General features: G+C 38.4%; 1 protein-coding gene across 4 annotated transcripts in view; it reads left to right on the top strand.

Moving 5' to 3' along the window:
- Positions 1-22,113, top strand: part of STK4 (serine/threonine kinase 4) — a 94,362-nt gene that overhangs the window by 583 nt on the left and 71,666 nt on the right. For all 4 annotated transcript variants that reach the window (XR_014254805.1, XR_014254806.1, XM_082430242.1 and 1 more), the window contains exons 2-4: positions 5,114-5,194; positions 11,246-11,374; positions 13,715-13,829. Coding sequence is in view for 2 of the 4 variants with exons in the window: in XM_082430242.1 (XP_082286368.1) it covers positions 5,114-5,194; positions 11,246-11,374; positions 13,715-13,829 (325 nt within the window). In the remaining 2 variants the exon portion in view is untranslated. The remainder of the gene's footprint in view (positions 1-5,113; positions 5,195-11,245; positions 11,375-13,714; positions 13,830-22,113) is intronic.

Below are 22,113 nucleotides of genomic sequence, written 5' to 3'. Positions count from 1 at the left end.
GGCAGACTTTCTAAGGGAGGGAGTCCCACCCGAGGGGTGCAGTGGGGAGGATCTGCTGAGGGGAAAAGCCTTGCGCCTGAGGCTGAAGATGTGCCAAGGCAGGTGGACGGTCTGGCAAGGGAGGCTTCGTGGAGGACAGCATGTAAGAAGATGATTTTGGTAGTGTCCCCACTCTAGATGATGGCACCTTTCATCCCTGATATCCAGGGTCCTCCAAATTTTCCTCATATCCAACACTGGGAGGTAGAGAGGGAAATAAGAGACCATTTTCAGGATGGGCAAATTGAGGCCCAGAAGAGTTGAGACACAGTCCTGTATGTTGACTTCTTTGCTCTAGGTCTGGGTCACTGGACGTGGCCAGACTGTGCCCTTTTCAGGTCTGTATTGTTTTATTTCAGCTCCAAATCCTACTTCTCCCTGGAAATTGTTTTAAGTCAAGATCTGGGGGGTGGCTGATCCTGGAAAGTCTAATCCCCTGAGTTGGTTGCACTTGTATCAGTGATTTGCCCTGTGGACACCAGGGTCTTCTCTCACTCTGCCACATCTGGAGAAAAATCGAGAGTAGAGACTGAGGTGCCAGTGCAGTTCGCTTCAGTTTCACAGAGACCTCTGACTTCCTGGAGCAGAATGAGCTCTAAAGTAGGAAGTGTTCAGTGTGTGGGAATTCGGGGCAGTGGAGAGGTGAAGGGAAGGGATCGACAGCCTGGGCTGCGCCCTTGGCTTTGTTTGAAGGGCACAAACACTGCAGAAGGCAAATAGCTGGTTGGGATGGACTCAGCTCACCCTACTGTAGTGTGCTGAGTCTGAAATAAAATCATTATTGCACTCATCTGGCACTTACTGGGTGCCAGACACTACTCTCAGTGCTTTCCATGTCTCTTGTTGACTCATACGAATTTGCTGATATTTGACCATTTTTAATCTATAAGAATAGAAGTTTCACGTGGTTCAACTTATCGTTGACTCATTTGACCCCCACAACAATCCCATCACCTGTATCTCTATTTTACAGGTGATGAAACTGAGGCCCAGAGAGGTTAGTGATCAGCCAAAAGTCCCGCAGTTACTAAGTGACAGAGCTGAGGTTTCTTTTTAAATTAATTAATTAATTAATTAATTTTTGGCTGAGTTGGGTCTTTGTTGCTGCGCACTGGCTTTCTCTAGTTGCGGCGAGCGGGGGATACTCTTTGTTGTGGTGTGCGGGCTTCTCGTTGCGGTAGCTTCTCTTGTTGTGGAGCATGGAATCTAGGCACGCGGGCTTCAGTAGTTGTGGCACTCAGGCTCTAGAGCGCAGGCTCAGTAGTTGTGGCACACGGGCTTAGTTGCTCCATGGCATGTGGGATCTTCCCGGACCAGGGCTCGAACCCGTGTCCCCTGCATTGGCAGGCGGGATTAACCACTGCGCCACCAGGGAAGCCCCAGAGCTGGGATTTTAATCCAAGTAGTCTGGTCCAGAGTCCATGCTCTTGGCTGCCTCACCCTGATGCCTTTCTGGAAGTATCCCTGTTTCACACGGCCTTGTGTATGTTAGCAGATATATGCTATAGCACCATAGATCCAATTATAAATGGACACTGATTATAAATCCTTCTAAAATGTGTTCGTTCTTTCCCTGAGGCCCTGGTTTAATTGAAAAGAGAATTAGGAATCTGCATTTTGTTTCTGCTTTTGCCTTGTGCTGTATAATCTTGGGCAAAAGAGTAAACCTTTTTGGTTTTTGACGCACTCATTTCCTGGACCTTTTGGATTTTAAAAATTTTATTGTATGTGCAAGAGAAAAGCATTGCAGGGCTGAATTCTTTTTTTTTTTTCTTTTTCAAATTATGCGTAATTTTTAATCAACATACAGTAGTACAACTCCTCTCATGAAGAGGGCAAGTACTCTGTAACACCTATAAGGTTGCTCCAAGCTTTTCTAACCTTACAGTGTGATTCTCAACCATCTTCAACATCACTGAGATTAAATAAGTGGAGTATTAGTAAACACCTGCGGGTCAGTATTTCAAAAAAACTTGTCCAGGAGGGCTGAATACTTGAATGACTGGTGCTTTCCTGCTCACCATAGCTAGTGAACTGCCGGACTTGCAGCCAATTAACTTTATTATCATTTATATCAGTTCGTTAGGCCTGCTGTGTCAGTTTCACAGACTGGGCGACTTAACCAACAGAAACTTATTTCCTCACAGTTCTGGAGGCTAGAAGTCTGAGATCAAGCCATCAGCAGGGTTGTTTCTGTTGAGACCTCTCTTCACATGGTATTTCCTCTGTACCTGTCCTTATCTCCTCTTATGAGGACACCAGTCATGTTGGATTAGGGCCCACCCATATGACCTCATTTTTACCTTAATTACCTCTTTAAAGGCCCTATCTCTAAATACAGTCACATTCTGAGGTAGTGGGGGTTAGGACTTTAACATGAATTTGAGGGGGTTGGGAGAGGGAAACACATTAATTTTATTTTCATTAAAAAATTTCATCCATTTATCTTATATATTTGTTGTAACCCATAACAACTTCTGTGTGGAAAGAGAGATAGGTATATATAAATAAAATGGACCTTACAAGAGTTCTAAGGTGGGAGAAAGAGGTTTGGGAATTAGCCAAACTGGTGAGTAACTCCTTCATAAACACCCTTATTTGTGTTTTGAAAGATACAGGTGTCTTTTCAGAGATTCAGATGGCATGTGTTTCCAACAAGGGAAAGCAGTCCCAATGCAGGAAGTGCTCTCTGTGTTCTTGAGTTTGACATCTGTGTGTGACTAAGTGAATGACGATAGATTAAAGTTGACGGTTTATGTAGGAGTTTATGATTTTAAAAAGTGAGTTGCCATTAGATACAAATAGTGTGGTGGAATGTGTAGAGTACATTTCTGGGATGCTGGCCGTCCACGTGGCCATCTGACTTAGGAGCGGAGCATCCCCCTGTGTTGGATCCATGGAGGCTGTGTTGGCCAGGCCTGTTGAGTTACGAGCAAGCAGTGAAACTACCTAGGACCTGGGGAAGTACAGCTGAGAGGGCTGAATCATCAGAGTTGGGCTGCTTGGTTATAATGCTTCTTCCACGAAGACTCATGTCAAAAATAGCATTGAGTCCCTTATCAAAAGATTTTCCATAGAAATCTTATTTGTCGATAACACAGTAATACTTTTTCAGGGTGAAATTCTTTTTAGTTTTGAAACCTCACAAGGATTGCTGAGGAAGGTTTATGATTCTCATCATTGCATTCATTAATCCATTTAACAAATGTTCTTATTGACCACCTCTGGGTTCAGGCGCCAGAGATAAAAAGATCCCTTAAGACTGGACCCAAACCAAACAAAAACCCCACTTAGATTGTTTTAAAGAAGTATCTGAGCACGCATATAAAGTTTGTCTGTCACAGTATTATCAGAGGCCTGCAGCTGTCTCTCATGGCAGTGGCCGTTTCCTTTGTTAATGCTGTGTTCTCTGTAATAGTTGAAATAGTGAGTTTTGCTTTTTGTAAACCACGAAGTCACCACTTCAAAGGAACACATTTGATCTTCCTTTATATGAACTGTTTATAAAACTGTAATTATACTTGAGCAATGAGGTATTGTCCATTGTTTAAACAGTTATAAATTCAATGCTTCACCCCCCCTCCCCCGGGTTATGAGATGTTCATTCTAATTTCTGAGTTCATAGACATTTCACTTCTGACATTGAAGAGGAGTTTCACTTCAGTCCTTCTTGTTTTGAAACTGGGAATTTTTGTGATGTCATTGGAATTTAATTCTTCGGACCTTTTGATTTTCAAAGGTCGGTGTGGTCATGTTTGTTAATTTTCAAGTTATGGCAGTTACTGACTTGGAGCAGTTCTCCATTTCTCAAGTCTTTGACATTTGTAAAATCCTGTTAAGATTGTCTTTTTGAGATCAGCGTTTATTGGTGGATACACTTGATGTGTTCAGGTGTGTGGGGTTTTTTTTTTTTTCTCTTTTTTGGCTTCTTTCATGGTTTTGCCACTATATCTAGGAAGGTACACATTTATGTGTATGTGTGTGTATGTGTATTTTTTTTGTTCAAGTCTTTTCTTGTAAAAATTGGTATTGTCCACCTAGTTTAAACATTTTTCTTTACAAAGAAATTTTCAGTGGACTACTTCCATATTTCACCATTTCCTGAGCTCTCCTTTCTTTGTTGTCCTTTGTAGTTTCAGGAAACCATTGTGTAGAACCCACACACGCAAATAGTCCTTAGCAAACTCCTCCTTTAAGCCTGTTAATAATTTTCAGAGATCTCAGAGTTTTTTTTTTAAAAACCCTACTCTTAATTTAACCTCCCATGTTTGTCATAGTCAGAAAAATCCAAATTATCTGGAAGTTGTGAGCAGCACCTATCTTTGATTTCAGGGAATAGTCAGGTATACAACTGCCCATCAGAGAGTCTTGGTGAGACTATCTGAAACTCCCAGCTGCCTGGTTATTTTTTACTTTTGGTCACGTCTGAGTGTATACTCTCCACTTTCTGTTTCTGTGATACCTACAGAATCCACGTGTTTCGACAGAAGTACCAAAGTCTTGCTAATGGAGAGCAAGACTCTTCTATGTCTTCCTTGGCCTCTAGTCTAAGACCATGTTTCAGTTCATAGCTAAGCTTGCATTAAACATCTTCTCTGAACAGAGAGTTATGCCATCTTAATTCATGGAATCTCAAGATTTAAATGGATTCTGAAGGTTATAGCTAATGCTTAAATCCACTCTATAACATTTCAGCCACATGAGGACTCATTTACTGTTTAGATGCTCCAGTGGTGGGAATCTAGGGACTTCTTAAGGCAGTCTAAACCATTTCGTAACAACTTTTATTGTTAGAAAATTCTTACTCCTGTGGAACTGAAGTCAGCCTCTTGGTAGCTCTTCACCCTCTGGTCCTGATTCTGCTGTTCAGGGTGACCAAGGACATGTATAACATGTCCATAGACCAGCCCTTCAGCTTCCCTTAGAGGTCTCTTAGCTTGCCTTTATTGTCATTTACCAGTGAAGACTTTGTAAAGAAATTCCTAAGATGCTAATTGTAAAATAAATAATGCATTTTGTATTCTAGTTGCTAGCAAGTAAAATGTATTTTATGTTTCAATTTCTTCATCCACAGGCAGCTGAAAAAGTTAGATGAAGATAGTTTAACTAAACAACCAGAAGAAGTGTTTGATGTCTTAGAGAAACTTGGAGAAGGGTGAGTACACAGAAAATGTAGGTGGACGAGTAGGTCCCAGTCTTTTTCCTGCCCCGACACCAGAAGGATGTGAACCTTTCTCGTGGCAATAATTTGGAAAACTAAGGAAAAGAAAGGGGAATGTTGCATATCACCACTGCTCTGGGTAGTGTAGGAGGTAAATTTAATGCTTGAAATGCCCTTTCCCTCTTCCCCCAATCAGTTCTGTAGACAGATATAGTGATTCCTGGTGTTTTCAACACCATGGACATCTATTGTTTTCTCTCTTGTAAAATCTGTGGTTGGCATGATCTTATCTATTTAACAGATAACACTAATTAGTTTTTACTTCATTTAAAATTTTTTTATTAATCAGACATATTTTAATTTTCTGTTCATAGCTTCTGAGAGATATGCAATAACTTGTTTCATGAAAAAAACAATGGAGGGACTTCCCTGGTGGTCCAGTGGTTAAGGCTCCACACTTCCACTGCAGGGGGCACGAGTTCCATCCCTGGTCAGGGAACTAAGATCCTTCATGCCACGGGGAGCAGCAAAAAAAAACCAAAAAAACCCCCAAAAAATGGAATTCAGCATTTTATCGATAGTTAATGCAGCTTTGGGAAATACAGTAAATAAGTCAAGGACTGTCACTACCTTTACATCTTTCCTAAGAGATCCAGAATTACAGATTGGGAACCAGAGGACTTCTTGAAACACAGATTGTGAATGAGTTTATAAAATACTGGTGAAATGATATTTGGTAATAGATAGTGGCCGTCATTGGCTTTCCTGATACAATAAAGGTTATATCATAAGTTTTTATACTTTTGCATATATTGATACTTTTAATCTTTGTATGTTTATTTCTTTTTCTTAAGGCCCAAGACATTAAAATATTAGAGACACCCTTTCTTAAGTTTTTGTTGTTCATTTTTGAATAGGTAATCAAGTCACATGATTCAGAATTTTAAAAGTGTAAAAGTGTTACAATGAAAAAAATTTGCCTCCTGTCTCTATCTCTCAGCCACCCAGAAGCAACCAGTATAGCAGTTTTTTATGTGTTCTTCAGAGGTAGTTTATGCATATATAAGCAAATAAACGTGTGGGTGTGTGTTTGTGTAATTTTGTAAAATCTCTTGGGAGTACTTCTGGTTCAAGAGAAGACCTGAAATGTTAACTTATAAAAATGTCAAATTAATGTCTGTTCTTTAAAATCAGCTTTTATATGTCATTAGATTATTTTGGAGTTTAGTGTTATTTATGCCTAATATAGATATGCAATGTTAAACCCAATCCTGGATTACATGGAATAGGTTTTCATGGATTACCTCCTTGTGAAAAACATTAGTCATCATCTTTTTGTAAGTTGGAAAAATACTCTTTGGAATCAAGCAAGAAATCAAGCAGAGAAGGGAAGTAAAAGATGACACCAGCTGCGCTGCTAAAAGACAAGTACACGATGAATCTGAAACCACAATTTGACTTGGCATTGTTAAAGGTATGAGGGGGAGAAACCCAGTCCTTCTATGTCTCTTGCCTGCCATTTTCGGCTCTAACTTGATATCCTTGGTATTTCCTCAAGGCAATGAGTCAAAGGCCCTTAATCTAACCATGCTCACAGGTTATACTTAGAATAAGGTCAAGAGTGGTAGGCATAGTTGACTATGTATGTAACTAACTTGTTTCTTTCATTTTTAATGAAAGTATATTACAATTGTAAGAACCTAGACTCTGAAGTTAGACATATCTGGGTTAAAACTTGCTCTACTGTTTATTAGTCATAATAAACAAGTGAGCTCGAGCAAATTGCTGAATATTTTGAAACTTCGCAAGCCTCAACTATAAAGTGGGGATATTTGCATCTCCCTCATAGGGTTATGTTGAGTGTTTCATGAGATGGGACTGAAGTACTTAGTACAGTGCTTGTCACCTAATAAGACCTCGTTAAATGGCAACTATTATTATTTTATTTTTAAATATATCAATTGAAGCATTTTTTCAGATCTTATCATGACAAAGTTAAGTCTTAAGTCTTAAAGTATATTTAGGTGTTCTTGAAGGGAGCTCTGTTTGGGTTGTTTGGTTGTGAGGAATGTCAAAAGAATACTGTAGACAGAGCGTGATCAGGAATGTAAAATAAGGAGAAATAAGCTAATTATGATTATTTTAAATTATGTTTTAGATCTATGGATGTCTTCATTAAGGACCTTGGAAATTTCCCTGTAAAGACATCACCAGAGAGAAAACAATTAAAACTTCAGATCTTCCCATGTTATCATCATATTGTTTTTTTAAATGATACCACAAGTGCTTGGATTTCTGTCATCCCGACTGAATGAGCCTGAACAAGCTTCATTTAATGAGCAAAATCCCAAAGGAAAACCCAAACTGTGCTTCCTTCCTAAACACAAATGGCCATGCCATCCCTAAATGGTTCTGGAAAATGAATGGATTGTGAACTCTCACTGACATGGGCTTTGTGAAATGAGCTCTGGCTAAAAGATTGTATCGGATTCCCAAGGCTGCAGCTATTCTGCATTTTGAGGAAATCATGTGGATCTGTGGCAGAGCAGAGCCAAAGCTCCAGACCAGGATGGATGGATAGCACTTGGAAAGTGTTTTGAATTAGAGCCTAGCGCCTTTTTTTTTCCTCTTATACTTAAAGTTTTACACATTGACTCATTTAAGTTTTTAATCATAGGATAATAACAAAAACATCTTGCCCATGGTTTCATAGCTAGTGAGTGGTATTAAGACTTATGCCTGGTTAATTTGGCCTCAAATACTGTATAATTTCTATGTTTCTGCATTGACCCTTGCCTTGCATAGCTTGTGTGAAGCACCTCCATCCCCACCATCTTTATTCTCTGCCAGTTAAAATTCATTGAATCACTGTAGTTTTTGTTGTAGGGAATTAGGTCTTAAGGGACTTGCCTATAAGGGAGCATGACTGCTGAAGCCTTCTAAATCCTCTGTACTGTAAGTGTGATCTGTGGAATCATGAATCTTAATTGTTCCTATGAGCTCTTGGAGTTTTCTTGGCTGTCAAGATAGCATAGTGAGGTGTGGAGGGTGTTCTGGTCAAGACTGCTGAGTAAGTGCACGTAGGAACCTCTCCTTTCCAGTTCAAATATATAAGAATAATAAATGAAAATTATTTTTTTAAATATAAGGATACATAGCCAGCTATAGACCAGGGATAGAAAAGATAGCTGTCGTAGTAAGAGGAGAGTAAAGCATGCCTTGTCCTTGTCGGGAGATTGTAGATGGGCTTCCTGTATGAAGTTGTGGTATCATTTGCCTGTGGCCTGGGGAAAAAGCAGAGGGACTGGTCTGACTATAGGAACTGGGCCTGGACTGTATTCAGGTATGGTGTCTTGAGGGGCGAAAACCCTAAATCCTAGTGCAAGACCTGGTTTAAATTGTACAGCCTAGATGACTGAGCTGGGGGAACCGTGAAACCATCCTGACATCATGAAACACTCATGACAGTGAGCACTGTGTAGAGAAGAATCATTCAAAATAAAAGGAAACCCATACAAGGAAATCCAGTGCCGTGAGATAATCAACAGACCTAACAAGTGGGAGAACTCCCACCCAAGGAAATAGAAATAATGGAGCCATCTGAAACAGGATTTAACGTTTGTTTACGATTTTCAAAAAGGTAAAAGGAGGGAATAACATCCTTAAAAGGAGAACACGAGATTATTAACATGAACAACCCCATGGAAAAGAAAAAGTTGGGAATCTTGACAATGAAAACTACAATAATTGAAGTTCTAGAGCCCAATAAATTGGATAAACAGTCAACTAGACAAGCTGAAGAGAGAATTTGTGAATTGAAAGCTAGAAGTGAGACTGATCACAGAATGCAGGACAAAAATGTACTGTTGGAAACTAGGAAGACAGCATGGATTGAGGAGGTCCAATATAGGTCCAATAGGAACTCTAGAAGGAGATTAGAAGTTACAGAGAGGAAATAAAGAGATAATACTAAGAATTTTCCAGACTTGAGTAAAGCCTTCAGATTGAAGAAGCTTATGAAGTGCCAAATAAATCGATTTCTAGTTATAGTAAAATTACAGAATGTTAAGGATAAAGAGAAATCTGAAAGGCTACAGAAAGAGAGATTACCCATGAAAAATGATAACCTGATGACAACTGACTTCTTTACAGCAATAGAAGATGAAAAACTACAGTAAAAGAGCTGAGGGAAACTATTGTCAAAGAAGAATTCTATATCCAGAAAAACTCGTTCCAGAGTGAGGGTGAAATAAAGACCTTTTCACATGTATGGGACCTAGGGTATCAAGAATAACTTTGGATGAAGTTACAGAATACCCAACTAACAGTGGCTAACCAATAATAGCATTTAATAACTAAGTAGCAAAAAATCTGGGGGTGAAAGAGTCCAGAATGGCTAACTGGCTTGATAATGGTTTAGCGTTTGTGTAATTCTCATAGTCTCAAGATGGCCGTGTTAGTTTCAAGCATCATGCCTCATGTGACAGTAACCAAAGCAGGAAAGGAAGTGGCAGGTGAAAATGGGCCACCTTGTTTGCTTCTCTCTTACCAGGGAGGAAAGTTTTTCCTAGAGACCCTTCAGAAGAATTCCCCTTAAATTTCATTGGCTGGAACTAGGTCATATGCTTACTACTAGTTCAGTCACTGGCAGAAGGGGATAGAAATCCTGCAACTGGCTTGGACCACCGTGCTTTATCCCCAGGGACCAAGCATTTGCCACCCTCACAAATCAGGGTTATCGTATCAAGGAAGAAGGGTCAGTGGTTGGATCTTCCAGACATGGTCAGCAGTTGCCTTTCCCTGGCAAAAAAATAAAAGTTTTAGGCAACATTTAAGTATCATTATCACTAGTTTTGCCAATATAAGGGATTCTGATGGAATGGAAATTTTTTTTGTGTGCTCTACATAGATTTTTAAAAAAAGTTTTCTGTGACTTTCACATTGAAACAATCCTTGAGCATCATTTTGTTAGAGCACTCAGCTACTTTGATGTATTAGGTGGCACTGTTATGATCTTTTTTTTCACTAAGACAGTATGAAGAAACAGGTGTGTTTGGGAAATGTGAAAGACAATTTACTCGTTATTTCACTGACAGCCGTCCAGAATTTCAGTGAAAATATAATCTATGCAAGATGATGATATCTCATTTAACCATCACAATTGTCTTGTAGTAGTATTGTTGTCATTTTACAGGTGAGACAATTGAGGCACAAGGTTAATAATATGTCTGTAAATGAGAGCTGATATGTAGTGGTGGTAGGACTCCAATCCTGGGTCTTTAGATTCTGAATCTACTGTTCTTTTAGCCCCCAAATTGAATAGCTACATAACCTTTTATTTATCTTGATAATAAACTCGTAAGGGAAGATGGAGCAAAAGGCAAAATGAATTTGTATGTGCTCTGTTCACCTGATACTAGCATTTAAGAGGCTTACATTTTTAGTTTCCTTAACGTTTTAAGTATTATTGCAAGTAAGAGGAGAAAGGACTAAAAGACCTCATGGTACTAGAATGAGTGCAAGAAAACCAAGACCCGCATTTTTGTACCCCAATACAGATGTGGAAAGAATCTAGGCTTTGTATTCTGACAGACCTGGATTCATATCCTGGACTGACCGCTTATTTATCACTTTTGTGACCTTGGGCAAGTCATGTAACCTCTCTGAGCCTTTTCACATTTGCCTGTAAGATAGGGATGAGGAACCCTTCATGACCCCCTTTTTTGTAAGGATGAACCTCAGATGATGCAATTTCTAGCAGACATCAGACATGGTAGATACTGTAATTATCACTGTTATTTCCTACTAATACATTCAGTAAAATTTAAATGCGAAGTTTTTAAGATGCCATTTTGTGGTAAGTTCTCTTAAGGACAATTTTTCCCTGAAGTACTTTAGTTATCTCAATTTTGCAAGTGTAGCTAAGTATACATGTCTTGGGCATGTAGGGATATAAATTAGAATGGTGAGTTGCTTGTGTTTTACCACTTTTTATCTCTTGGCTTTGCTTTGACTTTGTAAACGTTCTCCTTCCCCCAATTACAGGTCCTATGGCAGCGTGTACAAAGCTATTCATAAAGAGACAGGTCAGATTGTTGCTATTAAGCAAGTTCCTGTGGAGTCAGACCTGCAGGAGATAATCAAAGAAATCTCTATAATGCAGCAATGTGACAGGTAAAGGCATCTGGTGTTATTTTGGAGATAACATGGTTTCGAACATGCTGTGATAATTTAGAGTTTGACGCCTAGAATTGCATTTACTTAGGTAGTTTGCAAACGGAAGAGTTTAGTGGAATCACTACGAATGTTCTTTTCAGAAAGAAAAATGATGAAAAAGTTTGTGTTTCAGCAGCTAAACTTTCAGAGTTTCTATTTTTGCATTGTTTTGTTTTGTTTTGTTTCAGTTTAGCCCTTTTCAAAACTAGGAAGAAGAGGCAAGGAGGCAGAAGGTGGTGCTGGCTAGCCTTTTTTTTTTTTTTTTGATAATGATCTCTCTTACTTCCTATTGAGAAAACATTTCTACAGAGACAGCTAAGAAGAGATCATTCAAACGGTTTTCGCTCCAGAAACCTTAGTATAGCAAATGGACCTATAAAAAGAGAATACTTATTTATGTATTACCGTTCTGTTCCTTCCTTCACAATTTTAAGAAATGATTCCAGCTGAGAGTAGTTAAGTATTTTATTTTTGAGGAACTAAGATTTGTCAAATGCTGCAAGCAGGAAGTCGGGCCAGCAGGCGACCACAGAAAAGCACGTGGTTTGCCCTGAAGCTCCATGACAACATGGGAGGTCACTGTGGTGGAGCAGGCTTCCTCAGTTTAGATTGGTGAGAAACACAAACTTTCAAGGGCAGTGGCAGCTCTGGGGAGTTGAAAGGAGAATGAGAAAGTCTTGCACCTTGAGGCTGCCTTCATCCTTCTGAAGCTCTTTTGGTCCGCAGATCAACTCAGTACCTCCTGTTTGTAAAGCTTGTACCTTAAGGCAGGTGGGGCTACCTGCTAGGCATTTTGCCCAGGAGCCCTTAAGTCTTGTAGACTTGTGAACGCAATCACTTCTCTTCTCCCTCCCTCCCTTTCTTTTTTTCTTTATACTTTTGTGGTTACTCTGTACTGGCTAAAACCCTCCTATTTCTTGATTGGAGGGACCAGAGTAAGGTAGCAGTTTTTCTTTGCCTCTTGCATAAGATACATTACAGGAGCTCTTTCCAGTGGGCAAATTAGAACTTTGCCACTTTTGATAGACTGTGCAAGAGCTGTGTTCCAAACAGAGTGTGCAAATGTCTCTAATTAAAGATGAGGGATTTCAAAGAGCCTACTCTGTGCTAAGAAATACAGAGAGATACAGGGCAGAGTGCTGGTCCTCTTAGAGTTTATAGACTTTAATCGGACAGGCCAGGCTTATAGATGTACAGGAGAATCTAGTCGACAATACAAGATTGTATAGGACATACTCCGGCAGTGAGTACCTGACAGTAATTGCCTTGTAGAGGCATTAAATACTATAGAAATTCAGGGAAGGGAGAGCAGGTGTGGTGATCTGTATCTTAAGAGGTTTATTCATCCATTTCTTCATTAATATTCATTTTGTGTATGTGTGTATTTTTTTTCCTGCTGTCCTTGTCATTGGCATGTTTCCCAAGGATGAAGGGGCGTTTGAAATTTTGAGAGTTAATGCAGCTGAGTTGGTTTTAGCATCTTCCCTTACTATGTTATGCAGTATTATTTAGCCCTGATAATGATCTAGCTAAAGCTGGTAGCTTCAGAGGACAAATTATTTCCTTTTAAAGGGATTTTAACTTTTTTCTGAAATCTGTCCTCAAGACCCAAACTTTCAGGTCTGATTCTGAATATTTTTCCTTTACAATAGATTGTAGTGTGATTTTATTTTTTTCCTTGTTACAAAGTATATGTGACTTCTTGGAAAAATGCAAATAAAAAAAGAAAGGAAACCACTTTTCTCTTTGGAGAGAGAATCGTTGTTAAATACTACTTGGTATACATATCCTTCCATATCTCTTTTTCACCATACTTGCTATTATGTAACCTGCATTTTTGTTTGTTTGTTTTTTGGTAAACAGAATATCGTCTCGTATTATCAAGTATTCTTCTATAACATTTTCCATGGATTCATGGTTGTTGCATTAAACGGATATATCATTATCTCTTAAAGAAACTCCCTAATGTCAGACATTTAGATGGTATCTAAATTTTCACTTTTATACACAGTACTGTGATGTTACCTGTTTCTTTTTGAATATCTGTAATTCTTTTCTTAGGATGAATTGCAGACTTACAAATGCTGTGTTGAGGGACCCACACATTTTTTGCCCTACTATGATTGCCCTCCAGAAATCAGTACTATTTTACATTCTCATCAAGCGGGTGCATGTTTTAACCTTAAATATGAATAATTGATCTTTTGAGCTGAGAAATTAATTTTCATGTGTTTAACGCATGAATTAATAGGGATGTTTGAAGGCTGTTCAACTAACTTGTATTGTCTCTCTCTCTAGCCCTCATGTAGTCAAATATTATGGCAGTTATTTTAAGAACACAGACTTGTGGATTGTGATGGAGTACTGTGGGGCTGGTTCTGTGTCTGATATCATTCGATTACGAAATAAAACGGTAAGTTTACTTTCTGGAATGGTAGGTATTTCCCCCTTTCCATAGTTCTTTCCCCCTCGACTTTTTGACGTCGCTTAAATGTGGCAGTTTTGATACCAACCAACCCAGTCCAGTGAAGTGCTTTGCTTATTTCTAACTGGGGACAAAAATGACTATCAAATCTTGGTTAAGCAATGAGTTCTGAGTGTTCAAATTTGGTTGGGTTTTCTCCTACCCAGCGTGTTCACAGATTAGCTTCCACTAAGTCCTCCTAATCAGAGGACACTCTCTGTGAAAGATGATTTGCTGTTACTGTGATTGCTGAGAGAAAAGCTAGGAGTCATGGGTTCTAGTTTGGGTTCAGTTGCTTAAACACTTTGTTTATTCATTCAGTAAGTATTTCTAGAACACTGGTCTAGGCCTTTGGGATCCAGTAGTAAATAAGACAAGGACCATGCTCTCGTGGTAGTGCATTTTCTATTAGGGCAACAAAAAACAAATTAATGGTAATCAGAGAATAAATACCAGATAGAACTGCTGTGAAGGCAGGGAGTGACAATAAAGTGATAGTGAGTGCTTGGTGGGCTACTTGCGAGGAAATGGCTGAGAAATGTTTAAATGTCACTCGGGGAGGCGACATTTAAAGTAAAACGTGAATGACAAGAAGGAGCCATGAGTTCTAAAAGAACATTCTAGGTAGAATGAATTTGGCATGTTTGAGTGCTGGAGAGAAGGCCACTAGATGACTAGAGAGGAATAGGTAAGGGGGAAGCTGTAGGAGGTGAGGTGAGGCAGAGGGGCAGGGCTAGATTATGTTGTGTATTATTGGCCGTGATAATGAGTTTGATTTTTTTCCATGTACAATAGGAAACCGTTGCTGGGTTCTAAGCAAGTGAGTGAGCCATCTGATATAAAAGATAACTTCTATAAACAACAAGGTCCTACTGGGTTGGCCAAAAAGTTTGGTTGGGTGTTTTTTTGTTTTTTTTAAAATTTAATTTAATTTATTTTTTTATACAGCAGGTTATTAGTTATCCATTTTATACATATTAGTGTATATATGTCAATCCCAATCTCCCAATTTATCCCACCACCACCCCCCCCCCCCCCACTTTCCCCAGTTGGTGTCCATACGTTTGTTCTCTACATCTGTATATCTATTTCTGCCCTGCGGACCGGTTCATCTGTACCATTTTTCTAGGTTCCACATATATGCGTTAGTATACGATATTTGTTTTTCTCTTTCTGACTTACTCTGTATGACAGTCTCTAGATCCATCCACGTCTCTACAAATGACCGAATTTGTTCCTTTCTATGGCTGAGTAATATTCCATTGTATATATGTACCACATCTTCTTTATCCATTCGTCTGTCGATGGGCGTTTAGGTTGCTTCCATGACCTGGCTATTGTAAATAGTGCCGCAGTGAACATTGGGGTGCCTGTGTCTTTTTGAATTATGGTTTTCTCTGGGTATATGCCCAGCAGTGGGATTGCTGGGTCATATGGTAATTCTATTTTTAGTTTTTTAAGGAACCTCCATACTGTTCTCCATAGTGGTTGTATCAGTTTACATTCCCACCAACAGTGCGAGAGGGTTCCCTTTTCTCCACACCCTCTCCAGCATTTGTCGTTTGTAGATTTTCTGATGATGCCCATTTTAACTGGTGTGAGGTGATACGTCATTGTAGTTTTGATTTGCATTTCTCTAATAATGAGTGATGTTGAGCAGCTTTTCATGTGCTTCTTGGCCATCTGTATGTCTTCTTTGGAGAAATGTCTATTTAGGTCTTCTGCACATTTTTGGATCGGGTTGTTTTTTTTTTTAATATTGAGCTGCATGAGCTGTTTATATATTTTGGAGATTAATCCTTTGTCCGTTGATTCATTTGCAAATATTTTCTCCCATTCTGAGGGTTGTCTTTTGGTCTTGTTTATGGTTTCCTTTGCTGTGCAAAAGGTTTTAAGTATCATTAGATCCCATTTGTTTATTTTTTGTTTTTATTTCCATTACTCTAGGAGGTGGATCAAAAAAGATCTTGCTGTGATTTATGTCAGAGTGTTCTTCCTATGTTTTCCTCTAAGAGTTTTATAGTGTCTGGTCTTACATTTAGGTCTCTAATCCATTTTGAGTTTATTTTTGTGTATGGTGTTAGGGAGTGTTCTAATTTCATTCTTTTACATGTAGCTGTCCAGTTTTCCCAGCACCACTTATTGAAGAGACTGTCTTTTCTGCATTGTATATCCTTGCCTGCTTTGTCATAGATTAATTGACCATAGGTGTGTGGGTTTATCTCTGGGCTTTCTATCCGGTTCCACTGATGTATATTTCTATTTTTGTGCCAGTACCATATTGTCTTGATTACTGTAGCTTTGTAGTATAATCTGAAGTCAGGGAGTCTGATTCCTCCAGCTCCGTTTTTTTTCCCTCAAGACCGCTTTGGCTATTTGGGGTCTTTTGTGTCTCCATACAAATTTTAAGATTTTTTGTTCTAGTTCTGTAAAAAATGCCATTGGTAATTTGATAGGGATTGCATTGAATCTGTAGATTGCTTTGGGTAGTATAGTCATTTTCACAATATTGATTCTTCCAATCCAAGAACATGGTATAGCTCTCCGACTGTTTGTATCATCTTTAATTTCTTTCATCAGTGTCTTATAGTTTTCTGCATACAGGTCTTTTGTCTCCCTAGGTAGGTTTATTCCTAGGTATTTTATTCTTTTTGTTGCAATGGTAAATGGGAGTGTTTCCTTAATTTCTCTTTCAGATTTTTCATCATTAGTGTATAGGAATGCAAGAGATTTCTGTGCATTAATTTTGTATCCTGCAACTTTACCACATGCATTGATTAGCTCTAGTAGTTTTCTGGTGGCATATTTAGGATTCTCTATGTATAGTATCATGTCATCTACAAACAGTGACAGTTTTACTCCTTCTTTTCCAATTTGTATTCCTTTTGTTTCTTTTTCTTCTCTGATTGCCGAGGCTAGGACTTCCAAAACTATGTTGAATAATAGTGGCAAGAGTGGACATCCTTGTCTTGTTCCTGATCTTAGAGGAAATGCTTTCAGTTTTTCACCATTAAGAATGATGTTTGCTGTGGGTTTGTCGTATACGGCCTTTATTATGTTGAGGTAGGTTCCCTCTATGCCCACTTTCTGGAGAGTTTTTATCATAAATGGGTGTTGAATTTTGTCAAAAGCTTTTTCTGCATCTATTGAGATGATCATATGGTTTTTCTTCTTCAATTTGTTAATATGGTGTATCACATTGATTGATTTGCGTATATTGAAGAATCCTTGCATCCCTGGATAAATCCCACTTGATCATGGTGTATGATCCTTTTAATGTGTTGTTGGATTCTGTTTGCTAGTATTCTGTAGAGGATTTTTCATCTATATTCATCAGTGATATTGGTCTGTAATTTTCTTTTTTTGTAGTATCTTTATCTGGTTTTGGTATCAAGGTGATGGTGGCCTCATAGAATGCGTTTGGGAGTGTTCCTTCCTTTGCAATTTTTTGGAAGAGTTTGTGAAGGATGGGTGTTAGCTCTTCTCTAAATGTTTGATAGAATTCACCTGTGAAGCCATCTGGTCCTGGACTTCTGTTTGTTGGAAGATTTTTAATCACAGTTTCAATTTCATTACTTGTGATTGGTCTTTTCATATTTTCTATTTCTTCCTGGTTCAGTCTTGGAAGGTTATACCTTTCTAAGAATTTGTCCATTTCTTCCAGGTTGTCCATTTTATTGGCATAGAGTTGCTTGTAGTAGTCTCTTAGGGTGCTTTGTATTTCTGCGGTGTCTGCTGTAACTTCTCCTTTTTCACTTCTAATTTTATTGATTTGAGTCCTCTCCCTCTTTTTCTTGATGAGTCTGGCTAATGGTTTATCAATTTTGTTTATCTTCTCAAAGAAACAGCTTTTAGTTTTATTGATCTTTGCTATTGTTTTCTTTGTTTCTATTTCACTTATTTCTGCTCTGATCTTTATGATTTCTTTCCTTCTGCTAACTTTGGGTTTTGTTTGTTCTTCTTTCTCTAGTTTCTTTAGGTGTAAGGTTAGATTGTTTATTTGAGATTTTTCTTGTTTCTTGAGGTAGGCTTGTATTGCTATAAAGTTCCCTCTTAGAACTGCTTTTGCTGCATCCCATAGGTTTTGGATTGTCGTGTTTTCGTTGTCATTTGTCTCTAGGTATTTTTTGATTTCCTCTTTGATTTCTTCAGGGATCTCTTGGTTATTTAGTAACATATTGTTTAGCCTCCATGTGTTTATGTTGTCTATGTTTTTTTCCCCATAATTGATTTCTAATCTCACAGTGTTGTTGTCAGAAAAGATGCTTGATATGATTTCAGTTTTCTTAATTTACTGAGGTTTGATTAGTGACCTGAGATGTGATCTATCCTGGAGAATGTTCCATGTGCACTTGAGAAGAAAGTGTAATCTGCTGTTTTTGGATGGAATGTCCTATAAATATCAATTAAATCTATCTGGTCTATTGTGTCATTTAAAGCTTGTGTTTCCTTATTAATTTTCTGTTTGGATGATCTGTCCATTGGTGTAAGTGAGCTGTTGAAGTCCCCCACTATTATTGTGTTACTGTTGATTTCCTCTTTTATAGCTGGTAGCAGTTGCCTTATGTATTGAGGTGCTCCTATGTTGGGTGCATGTATAATTGTTATATCTTCTTTTTGGATTGATCCCTTGATCCCTTGTCTCTTGTAACATTCTTTATTTTAAAGTCTATTTTATCTGATATGAGTATTGCTACTCCAGCTTTCTTTTGATTTCCATTTGCATGGAATATCTTTTTCCATCCCCTCACTTTCAGTCTGTATGTGTCCCTAAGTCTGAAGTGGGTCTCTTGTAGACAGCATATATATGGGTCTTGTTTTTGTATCCATTCAGCAAGGCTGTGTCTTTTGGTTGGATCATTTAATCCATATATGTTTAAGGTAATTATCGATATGTATGTTCCTATTAACCATTTTCTTAATTGTTATGGGTTTGTTTTTGTAGGTCCTTTTCTTCTCTTGTTTTTCCCACTTAGAAAAGTTCCTTTAGCATTTGTTGTAGAGCTGGTTTGGTGGTGCTGAATTCTCCTAGGTTTGGTTTTTTTTTTTTTTTTTTTTAATTCTCTTAGCTTTTGCTTGTCTGTAAAGCTTTTGAGTTCTCCATCAAATCTGAATGAGATCCTTGCCAGGTAGAGTAATCTTGGTTGTAGGTTCTTCCCTTTCATCACTTTAAATATATCATGCCACTCCCTTCTGGCTTCTAGAGTTTCTGCTGAGAAATCAGCTGTTAACCTTATGGGAGTTCCCTTGTATGTTATTTGTCGTTTTTCCCTTGTTGCTTTCAATAATTTTTCTTTTTCTTTAATTTTTGTCAATTTGATTACTATGTGATTACTATGTGTCTTGGCGTGTTTCTCCTTGTGTTTATCCTGTATGGGATTCTCTGTGCTTCCTGGACTTGGGTGGCTATTTCCTTTCCCATGTTAGGGAAGTTTTCCACTATAATCTCTTCAAATATTTTCTCTGGGCCTTTCTCTCTCTCTTCTCCTTCTGGGACCCCTATAATGCGAATGTTGTTGCGTTTAGTGTTGTCCCAGAGGTCTCTTAGGCTCTCTTCATTTCTTTCCATTCTTTTTTCTTTATTCTGTTCCGCAGCAGTGAATTCCACCATTCTGTCTTCCAGGTCACTTATCCGTTCTTCTGCCTCAGTTATTCTGCTATTGATTCCATCTAGTGTATTTTTCATTTCAGTTATTGTGTTGTTCATCTCTGTTTGTTTGTTCTTTAATTCTTCTGGGTCTTTGTTAAACATTTCTTGCATCTTCTCGATCTTTGCCTCCATTCTTATTCCGAGGTCCTGGATCATCTTCACTATCATTATTCTGAATTCTTTTTCTGGAAGGTTGCCTATCTCCACTTCATTTAGTTGTTTTTCTGGGGTTTTATCTTGTTCCTTCATCTGGTACATAGCCCTCTGCCTTTTCATCTTGTCTATCTTTCTGTGAATGTGGCTTTTGTTCCACAGGCTGCAGGGTTGTAGTTCTTCTTGCTTCTGCCATCTGCCCTCTGGTGGATGAGGCTATCTAAGAGGCTTGTGCAAGTTTCCTGATGGGAGGGACTGGTGGTGGGTAGAGCTGGCTGTTGCTCTGGTGGGCAGAGCTCAGTAAAACTTTAATCTGCTTGTCTGCTGATGGGTGGGGCTGGGTTCCCTCCCTGTTGGTTGTTTGGCCTGAGGCGACTCAATACTGGAGCCTACCTGGGCTCTTTGGTGGGGCTAATGGAGGACTCTGGGAGGGCTCATGGCAAGGAGTACTTCCCAGAACTTCTGCTGCCAGTGTCCTTGTCCTCACAGTGTGACACAGCCACCCCCCAACCTCTGCAGGAGACCCTCCAACACTAGCAGGTAGGTCTGGTTCAGTTTCCTATGGGGTCACTGCTCCTTCCCCTGGGTCCCGATGCACACACTACTTTGTGTGTGCCCTCTAAGGGTGGAGTCTGTTTTTACCCCAGTCCTGTCGAAGTCCTGCAATCAAATCCCGCTAGCCTTCAAAATCTGCCTCTCTAGGAATTAGTCCTCCCATTGCCGGACCCCCAGGTTGGGAAGCCGGACGTGGGGCTCAGAACCTTCACTCCAGTGGGTGGACTTCTGTGGTATAAGCGTTCTCCAGTTTGTGAGTCACCCACCCAGCAGTTATGGGATTTGATTTTATTGTGATTGCGCCCCTCCTACCATCTCATTGTGGCTTCTACTTTGTCTTTGGATGTGGGGTATCTCTTTTGGTGAGTTCCAGTGTCTTCCTGTCAGTGATTGTTCAGCAGTTAGTTTTGATTCTGGTGCTCTCGCTGGAGGGAGTGAGCACACGTCCTTCTACTCCGCCATCTTGAAACAATCTCCTCGGTTGGGTTCTTCCATAAGATGTTACGGAAAAACCTGAACGAACTTTTTGGCCAACCCAATTTATTTGATATCCTGTGTTTAAACCATAATGGAAAAGAATATGAAAAAGAATGTATGGATATGTATAACTAAATCACTTTGCTGTACAGCAGAAATTAACATTGTAAATCAACTATACTCCAATAAATTTTTTAAAATATAAAATAAAAATATAAATATATAAAAAATAAACAGATAACTTCTGTGTGGACTGTGAATGGATAAGAGTAGAAGCAGGGACTTCCTTAGCCTTTAGTTTTTTGTTTTGTTTTAATACGAAAAATAGGCATAATAGTACCTATTTTAAGTATATGCAGAATTTTGAAAATTAATTTAATTTTGTGAAAATACCTTGTAAATTGTGAGGTGCTATACAAATTATAAGGTGGGAGTGTTTTAAAACTCCGTTTTAACTTGGATTATCCATACTACTATATCCTTTTCTTAATTTACATTATTCAGAGTTAGTGTGTTTGTCTAATTAAATACCACGTTCTTTAGCTAGGAGTAATATCCTAACGTAAGATATATGTTAAGAAGTCCCAAATCTTCAATAATTAATTTATTGAATTAAAAATAGGGTTCCAAGGTTTCTTATATGCAGCATGAAGTTATTTTGTTTCAGGTATTTTAAAACAATCCAAAATTAATTTTAATGATGCTTTTGATGTTTTTTGATGTTTTAATATTAGTTTATTACATTCATGTAATTTTTAACTATTAAGTGCTAATCTTTAACTATTACATATTATTTTGCAAAATGTTTTAACTCTGCACTGTCCAGCCTGATAGCTAGCCCCCGTGGTTACTGACGACTTGAAATGTGGTTAGTCTGAATTGAAATGTGCTGTAATATAAAATACCAGATTTTGAAGTATTATTACCAAAAAAAGAACATAGAAAATCTTTAACTTTTTGGTATATTGGAATGATAATATTTTTTGGATAAATATGGTTAAGTAAAATATACAATCAAAATTAATTTTGCTTGTTTCATTTTCTTTTTAATGTGTGGCTACTAGAAAATTAGAAGTTATGTATGTGGCTCACATTATATTTCTGTTGGGCAGTGCTACCTTAACTGATTAGCTCAGCTGGTTAGAATAAGGAGTTAGTAAGTCATGAACTTTGTTCTTTGGCCACGGAAGGTACCCCAAACTCTTGCTTGCCACTGTGCCAATAGTGTTTGCTTGCATTTTAATGAAAGCTCTGTCATTTATTAGCTCTGTGACCTTTGGCACAAATTACTTGTCTGTGCTTCACCTTCATTATCTATAAAACGGTGATGATAATAATAGTACCTACCTCATTGGATTTTTATAAGGATTAAGTGAGATTATAAAAGTAGTACATAAC

This window comes from Balaenoptera physalus, assembly GCF_965194825.1.
Source record: "Balaenoptera physalus genome assembly, chromosome: 16".
Classification (NCBI taxonomy): Eukaryota; Metazoa; Chordata; class Mammalia; order Artiodactyla; family Balaenopteridae; genus Balaenoptera; species Balaenoptera physalus.
The sequence above is the reverse complement of the archived record's forward strand: the minus strand, read 5'-3'. Positions and strand labels throughout refer to the sequence as shown.